This window comes from Lynx canadensis, chromosome A3 (assembly GCF_007474595.2).
Source record: "Lynx canadensis isolate LIC74 chromosome A3, mLynCan4.pri.v2, whole genome shotgun sequence".
NCBI lineage: Eukaryota > Metazoa > Chordata > Mammalia > Carnivora > Felidae > Lynx > Lynx canadensis.
In genome coordinates this window covers 88,569,388-88,596,829 of record NC_044305.1, presented here as the reverse complement: position 1 = coordinate 88,596,829, position 27,442 = coordinate 88,569,388, and the positions used below count along the sequence as shown (strand labels likewise).

The following is a 27,442-nucleotide window of genomic DNA, read 5'->3' as shown; positions in this document are numbered from 1 at the left end:
TCCTGGGGCGCTTGGGTGGCTCAGTCGGTTAAGCATTTGACTTCGGCTCAGTGAACTTGTGGTTTGTGAGTTTGAGTCCCATGTTGGGCTCTGTGCTGACAGATCAGAGCATGGAGCCTCTTTCAGATTCTGTGTCTCCCTTTCTCTGTCTTCCTCCCTCGCTCGGACTGTCTATCTCTCTCTCTCTCAAAGATAAATAAAGATGAAAAAGAATTTAAAATAAGTAATTCCTGGGGATGTAATATACAGCGTGGTGACTATAACAAATAATACTTTATTGGATAATTGAAATTTTCTGAGAGAGTAGATCTTAAAAGTTCTCCTCACAAAGGAAAAACAATGCATGTGGTGATAGGTGTTACTGGACTTGTGGTGGTGGTCATTTTGCAATATATATCAATATTGAGCCATTATGTTGTACGCCTGAACATAATATGTTTTATGTCAATTATATCTCAACTTAAAAAAATCACAAAAATGCAAAAAATGGGGCACTGGTTGACTGTGAAGAGCATAATTGTTTGTAGTATGAGAACTGAAATAAGGAAGTAGAGTTTTGCCTTGTTTGACCTCAGCCGGGAACATGTGCGTTGGGCGCAGCTCAAATTTTTCAACACTCTGTGCTCATCTGTGAATGACTATGAAAGCAGCATGAGTATTGATTTTGAGGCTACAAGTAAATTTTGGCAAGTAGGCACATTTGCAAATACGGAATTCATGAATAAGAATCGAGTATATATCCCTGCTCTTATGTTTCCTCTCTCATTAAATGACACCACCATCAGACCAGTTACCCAGGTTAGAAACCTCATGTTAGCTTTCTTTCTTTTCTATCCTTTACCACCAACAACCAATCAACCATCGGCTTGTACCTCCTAAATATGTCAGGTTCAGACTGATCTTTTTGTATCTGACTTTCTCTGTTTTCATTCTACTTAGTACATGACAACGTACAAATATCTGAAGTTCTTACTGTCTCTGGAGTTCAAGTCCAAATATCTTAACATAATTTACAAAGCCCTCTAACCTTATTTCTTGTCATCCCTCTCTCTTACACTGTGAAGGTACTGCCATGAAGAACTTTTTTCAATTCATGGGATGTGTAATGCCATTTTTTTCCCTTGAACCTCTGTGTCTCTATGAGGAATATTTTTTCCTTTATATTTACCTGTCTTATTCTCACTCATTTGTCAATTATGAATATAAATGGCATTTTTTTTTTTCTGGGAAGCTTTCTCTGACATTCCTCCCATCCACACCACACACACACACACACACACACACACACACATCAATCTAACCCAGAGGATTCTATGGTGTTTTTTTGTTTTTTTAATTGCTAGTTTTCCACCATAGACTATAAATTCAGTGATGATGGGGACCATTCTTTATTGCATGTCAAGCACTTTATATACATTAACTGACTTGATTTTCTGTGATGTTATATGTATTAATTAATTAATTATTACAAAGCCTTTGGGCCACTGTAATACTAATGACATAAAATGAAAACAAACTAAAGCAACTTTTCACTTGGATACTATTTTATATCTATTTGCTCTATACCTTCACTAGCTTTTGAGTTTTTTTTTTTAATAAATATTAATGATTAGATGAGTTTGAGGCTGAAGTGGCTAACTTGATCTATTTGTGGAAAGACAGGCAGTCAGCTGGACTGGTCAGACATCTACTTCTGAAATTCCACCTGTAAGCATTGAGTTGACAAAATTGGCAGAGGAAATAGAATAATCAGAGGTGAATTTATTTAGCTGCCACCAGGGAAAATCTAATTTTTGTAAAGGGAGAAGCCAGAATTATTAGATAAATTGGTCTTTCCTTATGTTTTTATTTTATTGAATGAATATTTGAAAGGCAAAACTGTATCTAGTTAAGAATTAAGTATAGGTCTATGATAGGTTTTCATCTTGCTTATTTTCTACCATTTACAACAAATAATTAAATTATTATACAATGGTCTAATTTGAGAGAAGACTTTCCCTAAATTCTCAGCTAAGTGTACCTTGGCTCCAAAGCATGTTGAATGTGTAACGTCACGCAAGAATAATAAAGGGCCTTTAGGGCTGTTAACTTTAAAATGAAAAGCCCTTCAGTGTGTACAGAATGTAATTGACATTTAATAATACCACTATGCTGTGAAATGGTGGCAAGTGGGGAATAACTTTAACAAACCAATGCGCAGTTTCCACTTCTTATTTCTTAAATAGAATCATTTGCTACCTCATTAACTTATGGATTTAGAAATAAGAAAGCCTTGAAATAGCTGCCTTAGTGTTTGATTTCATTTTATGGCAGGAAAAACGCAGGTGTGTATGGTTATAATCACTTTAGCATTTAAAAACTTTTGTTTTTAAGCTACACCAGGGGTCAACAAACTGTGGGCCAGATCCACCCTGCTGCTTGTTTCTGTGTGACCTGTGACCGAAAAACAGCTTTTACACTTTTAGATGGTTGGTAAAAAGTAAAAAGAATATTTCATGGCAGATGAAAATTTTATGAAATTCTTATTTCTGTTTCCACAAATAACGTTTTATTGGAATTTGGCCACACGCATTTATGTACCGTCTATGACTGCTTTTGCATTTCAAACAGCATTTCAACTAGTCTCTTGACTAGTCGCAAGAGAGACTGTATGTCTCATCAAGCCTAAAATGTTTACTATCCTGCCCTTTAGAGGACATGTTTGCCAACCCCTGAGCTTACACTGTTGAATTAGTATGATTTAACACCTTAAATCAACTTCTCCTATTTAAGGACCTAGCAAAGAAGTCATGTCCAGTAAAATTCTTCAGACTTTTGGGAAGGTGAAGGAAACTGAACTTAGGGATTGCATAGAGTTTATACTTTCTCCCATGGGCAAGGCTTTCATCTTCATCATTGATTTCATTGTTCTTTTTCAAAACATAAGCACTTGCATAGTGGTGATTATTTGTCAGATGCTGTTCTAAAAGCTTTCTGATTCATCTGGATCCTCGTGACTATGATGAGGGTGACCTCTCTACAAGTGAGAACACCATAGCACATCTATGAGTGAAAGTTAAATAGCTAAATGGTGGAAGTTAAATTAGTGAAAGTTCTGCAGCTGGTTGTACAGCTAGAAAGGAGCAGACTCATGATTTGAAAGAAGTCCTCTGGTTCTCAAATCAGTGCTCTTAACCACTGTGAGTGCTGTCTCTCCATTTCTACTCTTATTTATTTAGAAAAGTCTTGGATTAAGAGTAGAATTTAGTAATGGAGGGGGGGGGCATGATGCTTTAAAAGCTTTGAGTTATATTGGTTTCCTAGGCTGCTGTAACAAAGTACCACACATTGGGTAGCCTACACAATAGAAATTTATTCCGACCCAGTTTTGGAGACTAGAAGTCCAAAATCAAGTGTCAGAAGGCCGTCCTCCCTCTGAGTCAGTGAGTGGGAGACTTGTCTCTCCCTAGCTTCTGCTGGTGGCCATCCATCCATCCATCCATCCTTGGCTTGCAGCTGCATTGCTCCAATCTCTACCTGTGTCACCACATGATGTTCTCCCTGTGTGTCTGTGTCTTTTCTGCCCACCCCCCTTTTTTTTCGTTTATTTATTTTGAGAGAGAGAGAGCACACATGAACCAGGGAGGGGCAGAGAGAGAGAGAGAGACAATCCCAAGCAGGTTCTGTGCTGTAAACACTGTGACATGGGGTTTGATCTACTGTGATACCATGACCTGAGCCAAAACTAACAGTTGGATGCTTAACCCATTGAGCTACCCAGGAGCCCTTTTCTTTTAAGGACACCAGTTATATCAGATTAAGGGTCACCCTACTCTAGTACAACTGCATCTCAATTAAAACAATTTTTTTTGATGTTTATTCATTTTTGAGAGAGAGAGAGAGACTGAATGTGAGTGGAGGAGGGGCAGAGAGAGAGGGAGACACAGAATCCGAAGCAGGCTCCAGGCTCTGAGCTGTCAGCACAGAGCCCGACGTGGGGCTTGAACCCATAAGCTGTGAGATCATGAACTGAGCCGAAGTCGGACACTCACGGACTCAACCGACTGAGCCACCCAGGCTTCCCTAAATGCATCTTAATTTAAATACATCTGCAGTGACCCTATTTCTAAATAAAGTCCTATTGTGACATCCCAGGAAGGACATGAATTTTGAAAGGATGCTGTTCAACCTAGTTATGGAGCTCATGAACCAGCTCTTGCTCTCTAGAGCACCTTTCATTTTAAGAAACTGTGTATCAAGAATTTCTAGGGGTTTGTTTCTTCTGTTTTGCTGTTAATCCTGTACTTGATTCTATTCTAGCTGGGAAGACTGATTTACTATTCTTTGCTCCTGCCTTTTTCCTGCCTTGCTCTGGCCCTTTGCTCATGATTCATTTGAGACTGGTTTTCATTCTGAACATTTTTCTTCTGGAATGTTCTGTGAGGTTTTTAAGGCCCATTTTCTCAACTGCTTTTAGGAGAATGTTGGTTTGTCTTCATGCTTGTGAATTTATGGTAGTTGATTCAGCAACCAGCTTTCGTGTGTTGGTGGTTGAGTTCTGGTAGTGTCCTCTTAAGAATCTTTTGTATCCATTCTTATGGGATTTGTAAGTAAGGTTCAATAAATGGTAATCGTTCTTTTTATTTTTTCTATGATTATTATCACTGTTAAAATAGCAGATTTTGAGAAATGTGGGGTTGCCTCAATTCCAAACCTGAGAGTTTCTCTTTTCCCACGAAATACTAGAATAATTGGTCAAATCGTGTCAACCCGTTTCCTTTTGTTTATTTTACAGGGTGCCCGTGAAACATTTGAGAACTACTACCGAAAACAGAGGCGAAAACAGGCCCGTTTGGTGCTCCAGCCTCCGTCTAACATGGTAGGATCTCCAACTTAACTTTTCTCTCTTTTTCACTTTTCTTCTCTGGCATCTTGTCATTATTTTGCATATATGCTGGGGTTTTTTTTGTTTTTTGTTTTTGTTTTTTTTTTAACTGTCACTCTGAGACCATTTTTGGTGGATTTGACTTACAGTAAGAAAATAGCAACTAACATCTATTGAGTGCTATGTGTCAGGCATCGTTTTATTTTTATTTTTTATTTTTATTTTTTTTTTTCAACGTTTATTTATTTTTGGGACAGAGAGAGACAGAGCATGAACGGGGGAGGGGCAGAGAGAGAGGGAGACACAGAATCGGGAACAGGCTCCAGGCTCCGAGCCATCAGCCCAGAGCCCGACGCGGGGCTCGAACTCACGGACCGCGAGATCGTGACCTGGCTGAAGTCGGACGCTTAACCGACTGCGCCACCCAGGCGCCCCCAGGCATCGTTTTAAGTACTGGATATAAATTATCTAATTTCATCCTCCTTATAACTCTATAATGTAGGGAGGGTACTATTGTTATATTTACCTTAGAGTCTTGGGAACTGAGCCCTAAGAAAAGAAGTAACTGATTTTAACTTTGTCTTAAGGTATCAAAAGAGAAACAATAACTTTTTTCTTCTTTGCTTTGTTGCAGCATGAAACTTTAGATGGCTACAGGAAGTATTTTAATCAAATTGTAGGGTAGGTATATGTATGTGTGTGTATTTAAATGTATACACTTTCAATACCTAGACTCGTGAGACTTGGAAAGATAATTTTTCCTTGGGAAATTATTTTTCTTTTAAATTTTTGAGATTTATTTTTGACTTTCTGATAATTTCAAAGGAATGTCTAATTGGTTTCAGCATTATATTGTTGAAGAGTAGTTTTTAAGGATGAAAGAAGAAAACTTTTGAATTGTAATTTTATTGTATTTGATGTTTTGTTTCTCCATTCTCCGTACGGGGGAACCAAATAATCAGCAAAAGTTGGCAGACTTTTTCTAAAAGGGCCAGATAGTAAAGTATTTTAGGCTTCACAGGCCATACGGTTTCTGTCACAACTATTCAGCTCTGTTGTTGCAGTGGGAAAGCAGCTATAGACAGTATATAAATGAGTGAGCGTGGCTGTGTTCCAATAAAACAATATTTATAAAAATAGGCAGTGGGCCAGATTCGTCCCACGGGCTATATAGTTTGCCACCATCATCTAGAGTATACATACTAGGATGGAATTGCATTTCCCAAATAAACACCATATAGACAGCTTATTCTAATTATGAAAGAATGACTTTGCAGTTAAAAGAAAGGGAAATGACTTGAATTGTTCTATGAAATTTCTTTTTATTTCAAATTGAGATTTCTTTAAATGTAATTGATAGTTTTGATTAAAATATATCATAAAAATTCCTTATGTAAAGAATTATTTTATTTAGTAGGAACATTTAGCCAGGGTAACTGAACATACATTTTAAATGTATAACAATAAAGCTACAGCAGAGTGTTAAAAAATAAGTTTGCATTTTTTTTTTTTTTACCTTAAGGAGGAAGTCCACATAAAGGGAATTATTTTGGTATTTTGTATGTTGAGCTCTTAAAAAATGTGTATTGCAGCTTTCACTGTCTGTTTAAAATTGGTTAGCTTTTTAAAAATGTCTTAATGGCCTGGTATTTTTAATATAGTGAAATTAGCTTCCCTTACCTGTAAACATTTTCTTCCCTTTTACATGGCTGACTAATATGGTTAACATTTAATAGAAATGTACCTCCGATTTCTATAAGGTGGCTGGACAAAATTCCATGTCCAAGAAATATGATTTTGTTCATGACACCAGGTAGCTTTCTTTAAGAAAAAAATGACTATTAACTTCAGATTTGATGGCAGCTCTTGTTTGCCAGACCCTGGAGATAGCCAAACTGTAATTTCTGACAGTTGTACTTTCTTTTTTCCTCAATCTTAGCTTTTTTGTGGTTGAAGATCACATTTTACATACAACCCAGGGCTTAGTAAACCGAGCCTACATTGATGAACTCTGGGAAATGGCACTTTCAAAAACCATCGCGGCACTCCGCACCCACTCGGTATGTAAGAAGCCCGTGAGAAGTTCTCACTTATTGCTGATTATCTGTATACTAGTCAGTGTTGTACTGCTTTAAAATCATTTACGTGTTGCGTGGAATCACCTACCCGGAGCTATCTCTTTCAAAGACACGTGGAAGTAGCCACTTCAAATTGCCACATTCTCTAACACGGAGCCCACTTTTGTGGATGCTCCGTGCAGGAAGAAAAAACAAAAAGCAGCTGACATGTATTGGAATCCTCTCTCTGTGTCAGGCATTGTTATGTGTACTTTATATGTAGTTCATAAGGTAGTTATCATTATTATGTTTACCTTATATTCTGGGAACTGACCCTCAGAGAGGTTAAGTAACCAGCCTAGTGTTATGCAGTAAGTGGTAGAGCTTGGATTCAAATCCAGACAAGTGACTATATTCTCAGCCACTACTCAGTGTTGCCTGCTATAAGGCCATTAATATTGATGTGGCGTTCACAGTTTTATTCTTATTTTTTGAAAAAAATGTTTACAACATATCAATGTTAGTAAGTACGAGTTCCCACGATTTTGATATATTTTATCAAAGCATGAATTTTTAAATATTTTTTTAAGTTTATTTATTTATTTTGAGAAAGAGAGAACATGAGCAGGGGAAGAGCAGAGAGAGAGGGAGACAGAGGATCTGAAGTGGGCTTTGTACTGACAGCAGAGAGCCTGATGCAGGGCTCAAACCCACGAACTGTGAGATCATCACCTGAGCTGAAGTCAGATGCTTAACCAACAGAGCCACCCAGGTGCCTCTCAGAAAGTTATATTTTAATTGGGAGGGGGTCCCAATAAATAAATAAGAATATCAGATCGTCATAATACAGTTAAATTACACTTAAATACAGTTGAGTACAATTGAAACAGTGATAGATTAGGACAACACGGTGCCTGCTTTTGGTTAGTTGATCAGAAGTGGCATTCTTTATGCAGAGGAGTCATTATGTATGCAAAGATCAATTAAAGAGAATTCTAGGTATAAGGAATGGTAGTACAAGGGCTTTGGGTGTACTTTTCTATCTGAACTGTTCGAGGAATGATAGTGAGGACTTAATAATAGAAGATAATTTAGCATTTAGAATATTTCAGTAAGTGGCTTTGATATCCATGTAGTGCCAGCTAGAAACAAGATATCCACGACCCGCCAGCTTTCTTATCTCTTCATCGGCAAGTGTTCCAGAGTAAATACCATGTGTAAAATCTGTCATCGAAGGGATTGTAGCTGTTTTTGGGAACTGAAAAATGTTCAGAGTGGGTAGAACATAGAATGTAGAAAGTTAGCCAAGTGTGGTATGAAGTATAAAGAAAGAAGTAGATAGGTGTCATATTATCTAAGACCTATTTGATGCTTAAAGCACTGGGTTGAATGGAGTGTATGTGTTCATTGTGGGGGTAGGATAAATTGGAATGAGAAGGTCAATTTGGCTAAATTATGGACGAGGGATGAGAATAACGTGGGTAGAACAATCAGTAGGCTAGTCTAGTATTCAGGCAAGAGGTGATGATAGCTGAAACAAGGGGTAAGAGTATATGGAGAGATGTGGATTAATTGGAGAGATTTTTAGGAGGTAAGATTAACTGTATTTTTTGGTGGATTAGATATAAAAGGTAAGTTAAAAGCATATCAAGGTAATGCTTGGGTTTATGGTTTCTTTCCCTATGATGGTTTGAACATTTGGATATGATTACTTTGCCTTTGTGGCATCCAAGTAATAAGGTATAGGGGTTTGTTTAGTATATGTTTAGTATAGGAGTTTAGAATTTGAGGAGCATCTGGGTGGCTCAGTTGGTTAAGCGCCCAACTCTTTGATTTCAGCTCAGGTCATCATCTCATGGTTTGTGAGCCTGAGCCCCGCGTTAGGCTCTGTGCTGGCAGCTTGGAGCCTCCTTGGGATTCTCCCTCTCACTCTGTCTCTGACACCCCCCTGCTTGCTCTCTCTCTCTCTCTCTCTCAAAATAAATAAATAAATATGAATTTGAAATCAAAGAAGGTATGTCACTGAATGCATTGTAAAGATTTTCTCCTTTTATTTTTATTTACGGTTTCTTTTTTGGTATTTAGAAATGTTAAACGTTTGCCTGTTTATATATCTATCTTATTTTAAAATTTCCCTCATCGTTCGTAAGTGGCATAGGACTTCATCTGACATTTTTACCGTTTTATCTTTTTGTCATAATAAAGTTTGGCAAATTTAAAAATACTTTTTAAAAGTTTCTGCCTATTCTGAGACTAAAAAAAAGTCTCATAACTATGTTATGGCTTGAGTTTTACACATTTTTGTATATACTACCACTTGTTATTTATTTTTATTTAAATAATGGTTATGGATTTCATTTTATTGTTTTGCAACAGTGTATCTGTTGTCCTAAGATCATTTTTTTAATGTCTTATCTTCTCCCTTAGCATGGTGTGTCATTATATGTAAATGTTAACTTACAAAGTAATGTTTATTCTAAGAAAATATGATTATCGATAGTAACAAATTTTGGTCATGATCCTTGGCATGATTATTATTAGCTTTCTAATATGTGAATTTAAAGATTCTTTTTCTGGGTGCTTGAGTGGCTTAGTCAGTTAAGCATCTGCTCAGGTCATGATCTCATGGTTTGTGGATTCGAGCCCTACATTGGACTCTGCACTGATAATGTGGAGCCTGCTTGGGATTCTCTGTCTCCCTCTCTCTGCCCTCTCTTCTCTCTCCCTCTCTCTCTAAAAAATAAATAAATAAATAAATAAATAAACATTAAAAAATGAGTATCTTAAAAAAATATTCTTGTGTATGAAAATATAATATACAATATATATTTTAAACAAAAACAAGCTGTATTTTTCACTTAATGTCTCATCAATCTATATTAATTTTAACATATACTTGCGTAATATTCCATTGTACATATGTATCTTTTTTAGCTCTTATAAACATTACAGTGAATATTTTTATAAAACTATTGATTTTTTTTAATGTTTATTTATGTATTTTGAGAGACAGAGAGAGAGAGAGAGCAAGCAGGGGAGGGGCAGAGAGAGAGGGAGACACAGAATCCCAAGCAGGCTCTGCACTGTCAGTGCAAAGCCCAATGCGGGGCTGAGACCCACAAACCATGAGATCATGACCTGAGCTGAAACTGAGTTGGACACTTAACCAACTTCTATAAAAATATTTTTTATATTTCTTATATTTTTATATTTCTTATATAATATATAAAATATATTATAATATATTAAAATATATTATAAAATATAAAATATAAAAATATAAAATATATTTCTTATATTTTTTATATTTTAATAAATTCTTAGATGTGACATTAGTGAGTTAAAGGATCTGTACATTTCTTAACCTCTGGATACATATTGCTAATTTGCTTTGCTAAAATATTGTACCATTTAGCACCACTCTGAGTATCATCTTTTGGAATACCAACTTTCCTATTCTGTTTACTTCACAGAAAGTTATATTTAAAAACAAAAAATCATTCCTAATCTAATATGTCAGAAATTATATCTTAATTTAACATGTTTTTCTTTGATTAATACCGGTATTGAAAATTTTTTCAGATATTTTCTCTCTCAAAAATAATAAACGTTAAAAAAAAAGGGGGGGGGCGCCTGGGTGGCTCAGTAGGTTGAATCAGTTGAGTGTCCAACTTCGGCTCAGGTCATGATCTCATAGCTCTTGGGTTTGAGCCTTGCATTAGGCTCTGTACTGGCAACTCTGAGCCTGAAGCCTGCTTTGGATTCTGTGTCTCCCTCTCACTCTGACCCTCCCCTGCTTGCTCTCTGTCTCTCTGTCAAAAATAATAAACATTAAAAAAATTTTTTAAAACTCTCTTCAGATGTTTTTAGTTATTTATATATCTTCTTAAAAATTTCCTGTTCATATGCATTGCATTTATATTTTAATAGCTTTATAATATTTTATTATGTATTATTTCTTTCAAATATGGATGCTAACCTTTAATCTGAATGTTAATCTCTAGTCTGATATATAGGTCGCAAATTTTTTTTTTTTTTTTAGTTTTATGTGTCTCTAACTTTGCTTTTCTTTTCCAAGGCATTATAGATATTTAAATTTTTGTGTAAATATATTGATTTTTAACTTTATAATTTGTCTTCCTTATTCGAAAGAATATTTAATTATTTGTTTATATGTGATCTTGGTATTTCTGTAGTTACTTTTTAAATATACGTATCACAAACAAATAAAAGTTTATTTTAGTATAGAGTGTGAAGTTGGATTTTATCTTTAATTATTTTTTAAAACTACACATCACTTCCAGTAACATTACAATAACATTATCATGTTAATCTTTTACTTTATTCAGCACAGATTGCCATAATCAAATGCCATAGACTGGTACCTTACACAACAGACATGTATTTTTTCACAGTTCTGGAGGCTGGAAGTCTGAGATCAGGATGCCAGCATGCTTCTGGTTGGGTTCTGGTGAGAACTCTTGCTGATTTGCAGATGGCTGTGTTCTCATCACGTCCTCACATGGCCTTTCCTCACATGGCATCCTACTGTCGCCTACTTCTTTTCTAAGGACACTGATCCCATCAGATCAGGACCTTTCCTCATTTAACCTTAATTATCTAAGTTTTATTTCCAGATATAGCTACACTGGGCGTTACGGCCTTAACATATGAATTTTGTGGGGACATAATTGTTCCTTAATATCCTTCTCTTCCCAACATATTTCGGAGGCTACTTTTATCATATAATAATATATTTTATAGGGGTGCCTGGGTGGCTCAGTCAGTTAAGCATTCAACTCTTGATTTCAGCTTAGGTCATGATCTCATGGTTCAGGAGATGGAATCCTGAGTCAGGCTCTGTGCTGACAGCAGGGAGCCTGCTTGGGATTGTCTTCCTCCCTCTCTCTCTCTGCCCCTCCCCTGCTCCTGTTCTCTCCCTGCCCCCCCAACCCATGTCAAAATAAATAAATAAACTTAAAAAATAATAGATTTTATAAATACTAAGATCTTTTGCTAGGCTCTATGATTCCCTACCCCCCTTTCCTCTCTGTCTTGAACCAATGTTACATTTTTTTGATTATTATATTTGACATAGTATGGTTTAATTTCGTATAGGACATGTACATTCTCTAAAATCCTCTTTTTAGGACATGCTAACTATTTATGTTCTCATTCTTCCAGATTAATTTGATAATCAGTTTGTCGCATCCCTTTTACCACTTACAATATCCTCCCTCCCCCAAATTGAACTATAGTGTTGTTATGCAGTGAATCTGTAAATTAAAATGGAATTATTTTTTTTCAGTATTTGGTGTTTTTCACCAGGAATATATATATTTTTCTTAATTATTTGCCTTCATGTATTTTGGAAAGGTATTTTATATGCTTTCCATAAGTCCTATTTTTGGTGTTTTATGTTTTTTTTCAAGGTAATGTTTTTAGGAAAGTTTTTTGCCCCCAATCATATTTATTAACTAATATTACTGTATTCTAGGGAGAAGAGTCCTTGATTTTGTTTGTTTATTTTATATTTGTCCATGTCAATGATTTTACCAATTCGGTTATTTTCCTGGGAAAAGCTTTTTCTTTTAGAAAACTTAGATTCCTTGCAAGCAATTTCTTTTTTGTAAAGCAGGGGTTCTTAACTTTTTCTCTGTGACTGATACATTTGAGATGTGACGGATCTACACCACTCAGCAGGGAACTGCCCTCTCTTCTTCATGCAGTCATATTTGGTATCATTAAGAGGAGGCCACTTTCCAAGCATACTGTTTGAAATGTGTATCTCTGGAGAACATTAATCTTAATGGAGTCTTTCTTTGTAGATATGCTGTATATTCTTTTGAATGGAAGAACAAATAACAAAATACCTTTTTTCTTTCCAGTAGATCAGCATCAATCTGTAGAGGCAGAAAGTAGATTAGTGGTTGCTTTGGGCTGGGAGTAGCTAGGAGGATAATTTAAATGATATAGGTTTTCTTTTTGAGATGAAAAAATGTTTTAAAATTGACTGTGATTATGTTTGCACATGTCTGTGAATATACAAAAACTAAAAACCATTAAATTATATACTTCAAATAGGTGAGTTGTATGGTATAGGGATTAGATCTCAACAAGGCTATTAAAACATATAAAACATTGATTAAAACATAGCACCTCTGCATCACATACATTTACAATCATTTTAATTATATATAGTTATATATCTATATATATCTTTCTAACTTTCTGTGTCGTATTTCAAACTACTCTTTTTCTGATTCAATTATTAGTCAATACATAAATTGGAAACGTTTTGAAAGATACGATATTTCAGGTATTAATATGTGTAGTATTCTCAATGCTGATTTCAAAACATGATAGAGATCTGACCCGATCCATCTCACTTGGAATTCAAATTTAGCAATATATTAGAAAATTATATGCTAATACAACGGAGAGTTTGTATCAGGAATGGTTCCACATCAGATGAACTGCTAATATAGTTGTTAATAATATAAACAGATCATCTGATAAACCGAAAAGGTATTTTTTAAGATTCAAAATTATGGAACAATGTAATTAATTCCATGTGGCAAAAACCTCATGTTTCATAGATATTATATATAGTGAACATTTCAGTTTGTTATGGTAGGTGGACAAGGGTTATAGTGGGATAATGTTTTTTTGTTTTTTCGTTTTTTAGTTTATTCATTTTGAGAGAGAGAGAGTGAGAGACAGAGAATCCCAACCAGTCTCCATGCTGTCAGCCCAGGGCCTGATTTTTAAAAAGTGTAGTAAGGAGGAAAAGGAAGCACACAAGCCAAAGATAAACGTTGCTCTCTTAGGAATCTCTGATTATCTGAATACAGAAATTTAATTCATAGATTAAACAGGTAAAACTATCATTTTGTGATCAAGAAGACAAAGTCAAATGTATATCCCCAAATATGGAGCAAATAAAGAGATGGAAGATATGAAAGGAAAGTTAAGAAACATGATGGATAGCTGATGCTCATTTTTTTAAAAATTTTTTTTTAACGTTTATTTATTTTTGAGATAGACAGAGACAGAGCATGAATGGGAGAGGAGCAGAGAGAGAGGGAGACACAGAATCGGAACCAGGCTCCAGGCTGTGGGCCATCAGCCCAGAGCCCAATGCAGGGCTCGAACTCACGGACCGTGAGATCGTGACCTGAGCTGAAGTCGGACGCTTAACCGACTGAGCCACCCAGGCACCCCTGATGCTCATTTTTTATTGTATCTAACTGAGATTTAGAAAGGAAGGATAGACACAAAGGAGAGGACTTTAGTAATTAAATAATTAAAAGAAGGAAATTTCCAGATTCCCATAGTTGAAAGGCTGTATTGAGTATCAAGCAGGGTAAATGAAGGCAGACACTTCTTTCACATCAGAAATGCTGTATTTTAGTTTGAGGCCAAACGAAAGGCATTTTCAAACATGAAGATTCAGAGTTTATGCTTTACCTCTCCTGTTTTCTTGGTATTGTACAAAAAATGAAAAATCCAAAATACAAGATGGGATAGGATTAAAATAAAATGTGTGCAAAAAAATGAGTAAAACTCATAGATAAATCTAAAAAGCTATTTGATTATTTGTAAAGTTTAATGCTATTAAGAATCCATATGGAAGGAGAGAGACTTAATGTTTAAAAAGTTTTTTAATGAAAACTCTAGATTATTTCATATAAACAGCGGGAAGAAAGTATATAACTTATTAATAACCACTGTAAGAAAATTAAAAAGAACTAGGATCCAATGAAAAACATGGAATAAAAAAGAAGCAATCATTGTAAATGGGAAACTTAAGATGGAATAGGTTTATGGGGAACCTGGGTGGCTCAGTCAGTTAAGCGTCCGACTTAGGCTTAGGTCGTGATCTTGCGGTTCGTGAGTTCGAGCCCCGTGTCAGGCTCTGTGCTGACAGGTGAGCCTGGAGCCTGCTTCGGATTTTGTGCCTCCCTCTGTCTCTACTCCTTGTCCGCTCCACTCTGTTTGTCTCTCTCAAAAATAAATAAACATTAAAAAATTTTTTAAAAAAAGATGGAGTAGGTTCAGATACGTCAGCAATCACAGGAAATGTCAAAGAATTAGGAAGTTTTATAGTCTGGTTACTGAGACATACTCATACATTATGGTGAGTGTGAAAAAAGTGAAAATAAGGTAAGAGGAGCAGAAATGGCAATATTCTCAAAGGCAAATAGAATTGAATTTGAAGACCATTAAATGGGAAAGGAAAGGAATATTTTGTACTATTCTAGTTTTAACACACCAAAAAGAGAATAGCCTTTTTATAGAGGACAAGCAAGCATCAATATGTATAGAACAAAAACTGTTAGTAATAAGAGAAATTGATGAACTGTACTGTTATGAGTGAATTCAGTATGCCTCTTTCAGGAATTGAGAGTTCAGGCAGGAAGTAACCAAATTGTAATTAAGAGAATTTGAATATCAAAATTACTGAACTTTCACGTAGTGACATGTGTACATCTTTGAATCGTGCCCACATAACCTACCTTCCATGTCATTTCAGTTTTCAGTTTTACTGATAAGAGATTATGTATGGACTTTATTTGTAACTTTTATTTTCCTCTTTATTTAGGTTTGTTTTCTCTTTGTATTCCTTGTGTTGTTGCTTAATTTCATTTTTTTGCTGTTTAATCAGACTTAACTAAGATTTGTCTGTTTTATTGATATTTTTAACGAGCTTTTGTTTTCATGGATCAAATTTTTCATGTCTCTATGTTATTTCTGCTTTTAATTTGATCAATTTTTATCTCTTGTACTTATGATTTATTTTGGCTTTTTGAGTTAGCTTTGTGGATTGAGTGCTTAGTTTATTTTCAGTCTTGTGTGTTTTCTGCTTGCATTTAAAAATATAAATTTTATTTTGAAATTGCTTTAGCCACATTGCATAGGCTTTGATATCAAGTATTACATTTTGTTCATTTAAAAATAATATGCAATATCAATTTTGATTTCTGTTTTGACTGAAGAATTATTTAGAAGTATGTTTTCAAATTTCCAACTGTTAAAAATATAGATCATGGCTTACTGGAGTCTCTACTCAGCTCTTTCCTGGCTAAATCTGGTGTTACGTTGAGCCAGGAAAGGGTTAGACCCTTTCTGGAGAGCCTTTACCAGGCGAATCATCAAACAATTAAATAAATTAAAAATTTAGTTTTATTTTTAATAATTACAGTGTTTTTCCTCATTGTCTTTTGTTTCCTTTAGTCTTACTGCTCTGATCCAAACCTTGTGTTAGATTTGAAGAACCTCATTGTGCTTTTTGCTGACACACTTCAGGTTTGTGATTTCTGTTTACATAAACTTTTCTAGATTAGTATTCATCAGGTGTAAATCTTTTCATTGTCTACCTAAGCTTAATAAATGCCTTTTAGTTTTTAGTTGTGTTTCTTCTTTTCCTAGAGCTAGATCTTTTAATCTTTTTATAGCATTTCATTGTTATCACTTTGACCAATTTATATTCTCATAAATAGTTCCAATCCCCCCCTTTTTTTTTTGCTCAGAGCAAGTCAATTAATTGAACCACTCACTACCTTAGTTTTTTTTAAATGTCCTTAATTCAGATACAGTGCCTGAGTGATTTTGGAGTTTTTTTGGTGTTTTTGTTTTTTTTTTTTTAAGTTTATTTATTTATTTTTGTGTGAGAGAGAGGCAGTGTGAGCAGGGGACGGGCAGAGAGAAAGGGGGACACAGAATCCCAAGCAGGCTCTGCGCTGTCAGCACAGAGCCAGATGCGGGGCGATCTATTACATTTCCCTCCCTACTCCTGAAATTTGCTAAGGGTACAGGATGAGTTGCAGGGAGGACTTAGCTGACATTGTACCAGTATATATTGATTTTAATTATCATCTGTTTATTTTTTTCTGACTAGCTTAAATATTTTGGTATGTATCTTTTGATTCTTGAGATAAACACTAGACATGAAGTGGGAATGAAACATGCTGCTGTCATGCTTTCATTTAAATCTTTGACCAGAATATGATAATATCTTTCAGTGCCTGATCTCTTTCATGTTGAAAAAAAAAAATCACCTTATAAAATGAAGCTGTTTTCTTATTTTGTTTCAGGTGTATGGTTTTCCTGTGAATCAGCTTTTTGACATGCTGTTAGAAATCAGAGATCAGTATAGTGAAACTCTGCTAAAGAAGTGGGCAGGTATTTTCAGGTGAGAAATTATCTTTGTCGTGTGTGTGCACGTGCGTGTGCTAGTGTATGTACACACATGTTTATACATAAGGCTTCTCAATATTATAAGCAACAAGTATGTGTGGCTTATTTTATTATAGCTATGATCCAGGTTATGATTCAGAATTCAAGCAAATTGAAGAGATGTCCCAAATAAAGTTCCCAAGATAACTGATCTCAGTGTATCATGTCTATTATGTGGAGACTCCCCAGATCCCATTTTGGCTTTTTTTTTCCCCCCTTGAATACCATCCATATCATCTTGAGTCTTCTTAATATATTTGTTGGTTTCCTCTTTGAGGATCATGCCTACTATATAGCTCACTTGTAGGGTGGTAGCTATTGAACCCCTTTGAGTAATGTAGGCTTTTTTGGAACCTTTTTTGAAGACTTACTTATGTGGTTCCTCAAATTCTTCCTTCTCCACATATAGAGATGAGGTGTATTACAATCCAGTGTTTGAAACATGTTATTTAAATCGTTATTATATCATGTATACACTAATAAGACAGTTATTGCCCTGTTACACCTTGCATTCACAAATATCTCCTTAGACTATTTTCTTGGCACACAACTCATGTCATATCACTTGAGTTTCTTCTTCTTTTGAACTTTTATTCCCTTATTTAATGTGATCTTCCAGCTTATTGCAATAGCCTATCCCCAGATAAGCTTACCCTGTTTTTAAATTTTTCTAGCTATAAGATACTACATTTTTCCTTTAATATTACTAATGGTACAATTGTATTTAGGGGAGGATTATGTCTCTACGAACCTTGAAAATTCATAACATGATATATCCATGGTCTTAAAAGTGTCTGATCTGATCCCTTCAGTAAATTTGGTTTTGATTTTCGTAGTTTGGTCTCTGCTTTTAGAGAACCTCCAGTCTAGTTAATGAGTCAGTTCCTCTGGATGAAGTTCATCCTTAATACAGAATAGGAGATGAAGTAAATGAACATAATTTGGGTTTATCATAGAAGTTACTTTTCTTCATCTGCCAGTTTTGAAAGTTAGAACAGAACTAATACAGTATTAAATAACATAATCAAATGTGTTTTCTTTAAAAAACAAAACAAAACAAATGAAACCTCTTTGCTTTTTTCTGGAGCACACACATCCTTTTGTTTTTACTACCCATTTGCCTTACAGCTTCTACATGTTGCTGTAAAATTTTGTCTCCTCTGTAAATCTCAAATACTGTGAGATCATGTTCATAATTGTGTTCCCTCTGTTTCAGAGTAGTTTTCTTTCTGTCTTCTGTCAAAGGTATTTTTACCTGCAATGAATAGTTTCATTGTAGAGGAATAGAATAGGAAGTAGAAAACACTCGTTTTGGTGGTTTGTATACACAACTGTTTGAGTTTACCTGAAAATTACTTGTAATCACTACAGTGATTAACCAGCCCACCCTTCCTTCATTTTATTTCTAGAAACATACTTGATTCTGACAACTACAGCCCTATACCAGTAACAAGTGAAGAGATGTATAAAAAGGTGGTAGGACAATTCCCATTCCAAGACATAGAGCTGGAAAAGGTGAGGAATACTGTAAAATAAAATTCTCTGTTTGATTTGGCATACTCTCAAAGCTTTCATTTTATCAGTTTCATTGAAGGCATTACCTCCAACTCAGTGCATTAGAGCTCTAGAACACCCCCAGAGAACGATTTTGGGGCTTAAAAGAACAGAAGTTCCTGTTTGAAAATCAGTATATGATTTCGGGGTCGAAGTGTTAAGGGTATTGCTGGGCATGTTCCAATTTGGTTTATACTTTGAAATACTTACTGTTATCATACTCTTAGGACATTTTCTCCCCCACACATACAGTAAAAATTACCCTGTGCTATATAATATATAATTCTATTGGTATATAATTCAACAGTGCGTTGAGTCATATATGTACTGCCATAATAATGATACCAAAATAGTTCCATCATCCCCCAAATTCCCTCATGCTGCTCCTTTTTATTTTTTTATTAGATGTTTTTTTTCTTAATGTTTATTTTTTTTGAGAGAGAGAGAGAGAGAGAGAGAGAGAGAAAGAGAAAGAGGGACTGAACGCCGGCTGGGTAGGAGCAGAAAGAGGGGAGACACAGAATCTGAAGCAGGCTCTGGGCTCTGAGTTGTCAGCACAGAGGCCCATGCAGGGTTCAAACCCATGGATCGTGAGATCATGACCTGAGCCAAAGTCAGACGCCTAACCCACTGAGCTACCCAGGTGTCTCGTGCTGCTCCTTTTTAAATCAGTTTCTCCCAACCCTAACCCCCAGACTTTGGCAACCAATCTGGTTGCTGTCTATCTACTTTTGCCTTTTCCAGATTGTCATATAAATGGAATCGTACAGTAGGTAACCTTTTGAGGCTGGCTTCTTTCACTCAGCGTGATGCTTTTGAGATGTGTCTAAGTTGGTATATGTAGCAATAATTCATTCCTTTTTATTGTTGGGTATTTACCACAGTTTTTTTTTTATCCCTTCATGTGTGGAAAGACATTTGAATTATTATTTAGTTAAATTTATAGCTTATTTTTTTCGTGTCAGGAAACTTTTGGAAACGCTTTCTTAAATTTGAGGTTGTTAAGTAGACACTTTGCAGTGTGGAAGAAAATTCCTTTTGCATTTTAATTAATTTCTAAGTATCTTCAGCATATGTTAGTTTGTGACTTACTTTCGCTAATTCTTTGCATTTACAGCAGCCATTTCCAAAAAAGTTTCCTTTCTCTGAATTTGTGCCAAAAGTTTACAACCAAATTAAGGAATTTATCTATGCCTGCCTGAAGTTTTCAGAAGATCTTCACCTAAGGTATGTCTGAAACAGTGGAAATGCTGCAGATACTGAGACTGGGAGTCTTATGTGCAGAAATATTCTGAAAACCTTTGGATACTCTTTTCAGCTGATTATGAAAGTCGTAATATTAGCCCTTCACAGCACAGTACTGCTATATTGATAAAATCATGGTAAAAGTGAAAGTTGGAAACTTGTGAATAATGTTTTGCTTATATTACTTAGCTTATTTTCTATTTTCATTATAAATTTGCATTTCAACATTTTTTATTAGTAAGAATTTACTGGAAAATAGTATATTAGTTTTTACATTCTACTTGATGAAATTTTAAGGCCACTAGGGGAGTAGCAAATAAAATCCTTTGGAAATATCCTTCTTTCCAAATATCCTCTGGACTTGTTAAAGGTATCCATATCTCCTTTAAATTATTTGACTAACATGTTCTGAGCCTATTTATGTAGCAGATACATCCTGTTTACTGAGACTGCAGAAGTAAAAGACACAGTTCTTTGCCCCCAGATATTGTCAGTATCTACTGAGGATATTAGGCATGAAAATATACGATGGCGAGTGTTGAAATATGTTTAATTTAGTTGCAGAACACCTAGAAGACTACTTAATTCATCTTAAAGAATTTGAGGGAGAATAATCATCATGATTGGCTTTCAAAGGAGTCCTCTCCCCTCAGTGAATGATACCACCATTCACCCAAGCCAGAAATCTAAGAATCATTCCAACTCCTTATTTTCTATTAATAACTTTTTATTAAAAACAAAGTTTTAAGCATTGGTCTAATTTTTGTAAACACTTTACAAATGTATTAAAATTGTCTGTAAAATTCAAAATAGTACTAATCTATGAGGTCCTAGAAAGTGTAATCCATTTTTCAGAGGAAGAAAGTGAGGCCGAGAGGTTAAATAACTTTATCAAGGTCACACAAGATTAAGTGTTTAAGCCAGGATTCAAATCTGATCAGCATCAGCCTCAACAAAACAATTACTGCAGTGTTTAGAATTCTTACACTTTGGCCTCACTGTGTTAGTATTTTACATGCATAATCTCAGATAATTGTCATAATGTTTCTTGCAGGTAAGTGTTAATTATTCCCATTTAACAAATGGCTCATTTGTAAATGAGCTCTGGAAATCCAGTTGGTGACAAAATTATATTGATTGGTGTTTGTTTTCAGTTCTTTTTTCTTTAAAGTTCTGTCTTCCCAGTGTGGCTGCTTTCATTCACATTGTAGTTATAATTGACTTGGGCCATTTTAATAGTCTCCTAATTGTCCTTATTTGTCTGACTTTGCTTTCCCAACCATTTACCCTTTCTCCTCATTCTATTCTGTATGTTCTCTAGAGTAATTTTTCTACAATCAAATCTTATCATTTAACTTTACATGCTCACCTTTCCAAGGATTCCTCATGGCCTACAGCATGAAGTTCAAACTCTAACCTGATGTACTTCTCTACCTGCCTGCTCCCTCACCCCTTGACCTAGTCTCCCTTGTAGCCTTCCTGGCTCATATCCCATGCTAATTTCCGTGTCAGTCCGTGCTTCAGTCCTAACAACCTATTTGGTATTTTCTGATCATAAGATGCTATTTTAGACTTGACTTTTCTCCTGACTCTATCTCTACTTAAAATCACTTTTTCCGTGTTTTTGCTCCTGTCTTCTACCATCCTTCAAGGCTCATTATAAGCCTTTAATGAATGGAGGCTTTCTGACCACCTCCATCCCTAATGGAGTTGATCTACTGACTCCTTTGTGCTCTTTCTGTACCTTATGAATACTGTTGATCAAAGCTGCTCATAGATTTGATTGCTCTCCTTGTATCTGTGGTGTTTCTGTAGGCTCCTTTTATCTATGTGTTAGCCTGTAGGCTCCTTTGTTTATTTGCTGGTTTATTCACCTCACGTTATAGGTAGTCTGTCATTTGTCAGATTGTACTTGGTAGTGAGGACATTAAGATGCTGAAAATACAGTCCCTGTCTTCAAGGAGTGTGTAATCTGAGGAACTGAACGATTGGTGATAAGCGCTATCACGGAGAGAGAGAGCATCAACATAGGAACCAAATGTTGAGACAAATTAAGGATGTTAGAAAAGGCCTCTTGAAGGGTAGAAACATTTAATGTTTTGTTCAGCACAACATCTCCTGCACCAGCTCAGTCAATTAAGAAACAACAACAACAAAAAAGAATGAGTAGATGGAATGTATGGCATGCCAGGGAATTCTGAAAGTAAATATAATTGGAAAATAGTTTGAGTAACTTGTTTGATAATCATTCTTACTAATTAAAAAATGAAGCATGGTTTGTAGAGTTCATTTGTTCTTTTCTCTGAAAATGAGTTTGATTTCATGGAAATGAGATTATCTTTGCAAGTTATAAACCAAAAGTTGTTTACCCCTTAGGGCCCACCCTCTCTACCACTACCACCGAATGACTTAATAACTGAGAGTGATCTCTAGGGTACTGATACGTATGTTACCATATAAAAAATATTACAAGTTCGTTGCATCATGACTCTTTCTATCCTGTTTTGGAGGAAAGGCGATATGATAAAGGGATAATGTTGAGTAAATTGTTCAAAAGTCTTTTTTCTTGCTTGAATATATCAAGTTTTTGCCTGAAAACTACCTTTGTTATGTTTAACATTGACAATTAAAAATAAATATTCAGGGGTGCCTGGGTGGTGCGGTCAGTTGAGCATTCCACTCTTGATTTTGGCTCAGGTCATGATCCCTGGGTCATGGGATTGAACCCCATGTCAGGCTCAGTGCTGAGCATGGAGCCTGTTTGGGATTCTCTCTTTCTCTCCCTCTGCCCCTCTACCCCACTTGCATTCTCTCTACCTCTAAAATAATTTAAAAAAAAAATTTGATTTGGGAAGATTTTTTTTTTTTTAATTTTTTTTTTCAACGTTTATTTATTTTTGGGACAGAGAGAGACAGAGCATGAACGGGGGAGGGGCAGAGAGAGAGGGAGACACAGAATCGGAAACAGGCTCCAGGCTCTGAGCCGTCGGCACAGAGCCCGACGCGGGGCTCGAACTCACGGACCGCGAGATCGTGACCTGGCTGAAGTCGGACGCTTAACCGACTGCGCCACCCAGGCGCCCCAGATTTGGGAAGATTTTACAGGTGCCTTTATTCTTTGGTTTACATTTACCTTATTTTCTAGGCTATATTTACCTTCTAACTTGGAGTGACAGAGACCACTTTGACAATCATAGCTGTCTAATATGGGATATAAGATAACATATAGGGGCACCTGGGTGGCACAGTTGGTTAAGCATCTGACTCTTGATTTCGGCTCAGGTCATGATCTCACGGTTCATGGGATTGAGCCCTGTGTTAGGCTCTGTGCTGACAGTGCAGAGCTACTTGGGATTCTCTCTCTCTTTCTCTGGCCCTCCCCCACTCATGCATGTGCATGCATGCTCTCTCTTTCTTTCTCTCTAAAAATAAATAAACATTAAAAAATAATATGTATAAAAACAATTAGTTATCTTAAACACAAGACTCTTAAAATAAGAAAAACTGCTGTACTGACATTTTTATGAAGGCTTAAGGATAATTATTCTCTTAAGTCAAACTCTTTTTCTTATAAGACTTTTCCCTTTTACGTTGGACAGAGGATGCTGAATAACATGAGAAATATTGAATTATATGAATTCTGAGGACGCAAAACTCTGTTTGAAAGAAAATCCTTTTAAAAGTAAGCAAATAAATGGCATTTCTTTGGTAAAATAATGTTCTAGCACTTGCACTGGACTTAAAAAGTAGAATACACACACACACACACACACACACACGCACACGCACACATACACACACACACACACACAGATTCTTTTAAGTTATAAAATTAGATCTATGTAAAGAATTTAGGAGATAGAGAATAGTCCAAAGAAGAAAAAATTTGAAAGACTCAAAATTTTAACACATAGTGATAACCACTCTTTATATATGGGAAATCTTTTTCTTTTAATCGTTCTTGCATGTGAATACATGCACATGCATAGGACTTTTTTTTTTTTTTAAAGCAAATTACTGTGAGATACTTCTTCTGTTTACAATATAGAAAGCTGGAAAGAGTATTGCTTCCTCCTTAACAATGAACAAAACAAACAAAACAATTAAACTACAAAATGAAAACTTTTTTTGGAACCCATCAGACAGCTGAAGTTACAGGGTGACCAACTGCCCTGAAATCTAAGATGAGGCTGACCCCTCTAAGGAGAGTAGCATGATGCACAGATTCCCGTACCTGTGGCAGATCAAGAAAGAAAGGTGTAGATACTATACAAGTGAGAAGGAGGAAATCAATCAAAGCCTTAGGATTGCTAAAACCTTAGTTGGAACTGGCATGTTAGTAAGGAACCTCTAGTTGTGAGTCCGAGATCCAGAACATTCCCTCATATGTTCTTTTCCATGGACCTCTACTGGGTGCCCTTGAGAAAGATTGGGGGTTGAATAAGACAGCGGAAAGAACCCTCCATGATATTGCAGGTGTGTAGAAAGGGGATCAGCCACTGCTGTGAGAAAGGCATGAAGCCCCACCCCCATGGTTTGGACCCTTCACTTACACAGATCAAGAACTGCATCACTGGAGTAAGGACAGCAAACTCTGTCTCTCTGCAGGGTACAGGAAAAGACCCATTCTTTGTACAGGAAGCACTGAAGGAAAAACATCCTTTTACCCTTGGAACAAAGGCAGAAAACAGTCCTGTGCCTAGGATCATACCGATACTATTAAAGGTCTTCTAACACTGGGGGAGGGCAGAAAACTGTGGTAGACCCACTGGAGATATAAAGCAGAGTTGGCTGCCACTAAAAGGATGGCAGGGATGTTGAGCAAGCTCTGCTTCTGAGAACTGGGCACACAGGGTCTACCCAAGACTGAAGCTGGCCAGGACAACAGAGAAAGTCCATTGGTCTCCATTAATAGTTTCGCAGCAAGTAAATAACAAGTGGCTGCAATCTAGCACTGATTGATGGGCAAGAATGTAGAGAAAGATCCATTCTATATCATAGGCACACAGGTATAACTGAGAGCTGTGGGTGGTACAGAAACTTTATGAAAAACCCCCTGGGATTCCAGCACCCACACCAGTCCCATGCAATTATTAGGAGAATTTGAAATCTGTGACACACTGAAGATAACCATGTGAACAACAAAACCCAAACCCAGCTCAACTCCTGCTTATGCAAATGGCCCAACAGGAGGAGAACATGGTCATTTCCAAGTATAAATATTGTTACCTCAGATTCTAATGTCTTACATATGAAATCCAATCTTCAATAAAAAATGTGAGACATGCAAACAAGCAATTAAATACAACTCTATTGTCAAGGGACAATGAAGTCAACAAACCAGACTGATGACCCAGATGATAGAACTTTTAAAGTTAGAGACTTTAAAATACCACTTACATGAATAGATAGGGACTTTTTGGTAGAGAAACAGACATTTTTAGAAAGAGTCAAATGAAAATGCTTGAAATAAGAAACTGTTTTTAAGAGATGAAGACTTCCTTTGAGAGGCTCATCAGTAGACTTGCCACAGCTGAAGTAAGAAGTCAGGAACTTGAAGATAGGTCAATGAAAGTTTCCCAGACTGACACACAAAGAGAAAAAAAGGTGAAAGGAATAAAGTGCCCAAGATCTGTGGGGCAGTTACAAACAGTATAATTGAGAGGCCAAGAAGAAGATAAAGAGAACAGGGGAAAAATATTTTAAGAGATAATAGCTAAGAGTATTCCAAAAATAATAAAAGACACCAAACCAGAGACTCCAGATTTTGAGAACCTCATTAAGATAAACAGCAAAGCAATAGCAACAAAGCAAGCAAAGAAAAATACTTAAGCACATCATTTTCAAATAAGTGAACATAAAAATTAACCTAATGCCTTAAAGACATTTAGAAAAAAAAAGATGCTATATGTAGGTGTAATGAAAAGCATTACAGGAGACTTGTCCAAAACTATGCAAGCCAGAGACAGTGTAGCCACATGCTTGAAGTAATCAGAAAAACAAATCAAGCAAGATTTCTATAGACAACAGAACAGCTTTCAGAAATAAAGTGAATTTTTTTTAGCCAAACAAAAGCTGAGATAATTAATTGCCAACAGACGTGTGTAGTCTTTCTGCAGACATAAAATAAAAGGAAATTCTTTACATAGAAGGAGTATACAGGGTAGAAACTTATACACATGGAGAGATAAATGATGAAATAAAGGGCTTTGGGAATGGTTAAAACTAATTTTTTTTCCTTTGTTTTTAATTGCTCGGTTTTTTGTTTTTTGTTTTTTTTTTTAGGTTGTACAACATGATTTTTTTAAGGCAAAGAAGTGTGGTGATTTAATATACACATACATTAAGAAACAGTACAATTACTTTTAATTAACATATTTACCACTTTACGTAGTTACCATTTTTTGTGTGTTTGCTTTGTTACTCCTTCTCTCCCCCATCTGTCTCTCTCTTTCTCCCTCCTTCCCTCCCTAGTTGTTTCTCTCTATATATGTATGTGTGTGTGTGTGTGTGTGTGTGTGTGTGTGTAATATTATAAGTCCTATGGTTTATATTAATTTTGATTACTTGGTTAACATATTGTGTGTTCTCCCTCTATAATTATCATTATCATTTTCTTTTTATAATAAGTTATGTTTGTATTTTTGTTGAAATACTTTGAGACTATGTATTCTGTTAGTTGTCAGATATTCTTCACCTTTCTCCCTCTTACAGTATCCATTCTTGCCTGGAGGCATGCCTGGGTGGCTTAGTCAGCTGGGCATCTGACTTCAGCTTAGGTCACGATCTCACTGCTCCTGAGTGCACGCCCCGCATCTGGCTCTGTGCTGACAGCTCAGAGTCTGGAGCCTGCTTCCAATTCTGTGTCCCCCTCTCTCTCTGCCCCTCTGCTACTCCCACTCTGTCTCTTTCTCTCAAAAATCAATGCTAAAAAAATTTGTTTTAATAAAAAAAAAAAATCTTGTCTGAATCAGTTTTTACTCTGATAATTACTGGTTTATGATTTTTCATTAATTTTGATTTTTTAATTCCTTGTATAAATATTACTTGGCATTCTATTTTAAGGGGTTCTTCCTTGCTATCGATCTTCTATCTGTCTGTCTGTCTGTCTACCTGTTTATCATCTATCATCAGCTAAAACACACGGATTCTTAATTCAATTGGTTCGTTCCTTTACTATCTTCATTCCTTTTGATGCCAGACTGTCCCAGATGTAGGGAGTGTTAACCTTTCAGACTAGCTCCTATGCCTTGTTGGTGCATTCCTGTCACATTTTGGGACATTTCCTTACTTAACCATGGTATCATTGATTTCTCCAAGGGCCCACTTCCCTTTAGTGTTGAGTGGTATCTTGAAAATAAGATCTGGGCATGTGTCTTTATTTTAAAATGTTTCATTTTGAATCAACAAATAGGTGCTTCTTGGCGCTTGATACAATCTGTGTAATTGGAGTGTACCTTAATGAATTTAGTGATGTGGTTGA

At 35.9% G+C, this 27,442-nt stretch overlaps 1 protein-coding gene across 5 annotated transcripts in view; it reads left to right on the top strand.

Moving 5' to 3' along the window:
* The window catches only part of EXOC6B (exocyst complex component 6B), a 611,818-nt gene that overhangs the window by 306,423 nt on the left and 277,953 nt on the right, over window positions 1-27,442 (top strand). For all 5 annotated transcript variants that reach the window (XM_030310833.1, XM_030310832.1, XM_032592666.1 and 2 more), the window contains exons 9-15: window positions 4,775-4,858; window positions 5,499-5,545; window positions 6,804-6,924; window positions 16,159-16,230; window positions 17,019-17,116; window positions 18,570-18,675; window positions 19,832-19,941. In XM_030310833.1, the coding sequence (XP_030166693.1) occupies window positions 4,775-4,858; window positions 5,499-5,545; window positions 6,804-6,924; window positions 16,159-16,230; window positions 17,019-17,116; window positions 18,570-18,675; window positions 19,832-19,941 (638 nt within the window). The remainder of the gene's footprint in view (window positions 1-4,774; window positions 4,859-5,498; window positions 5,546-6,803; window positions 6,925-16,158; window positions 16,231-17,018; window positions 17,117-18,569; window positions 18,676-19,831; window positions 19,942-27,442) is intronic.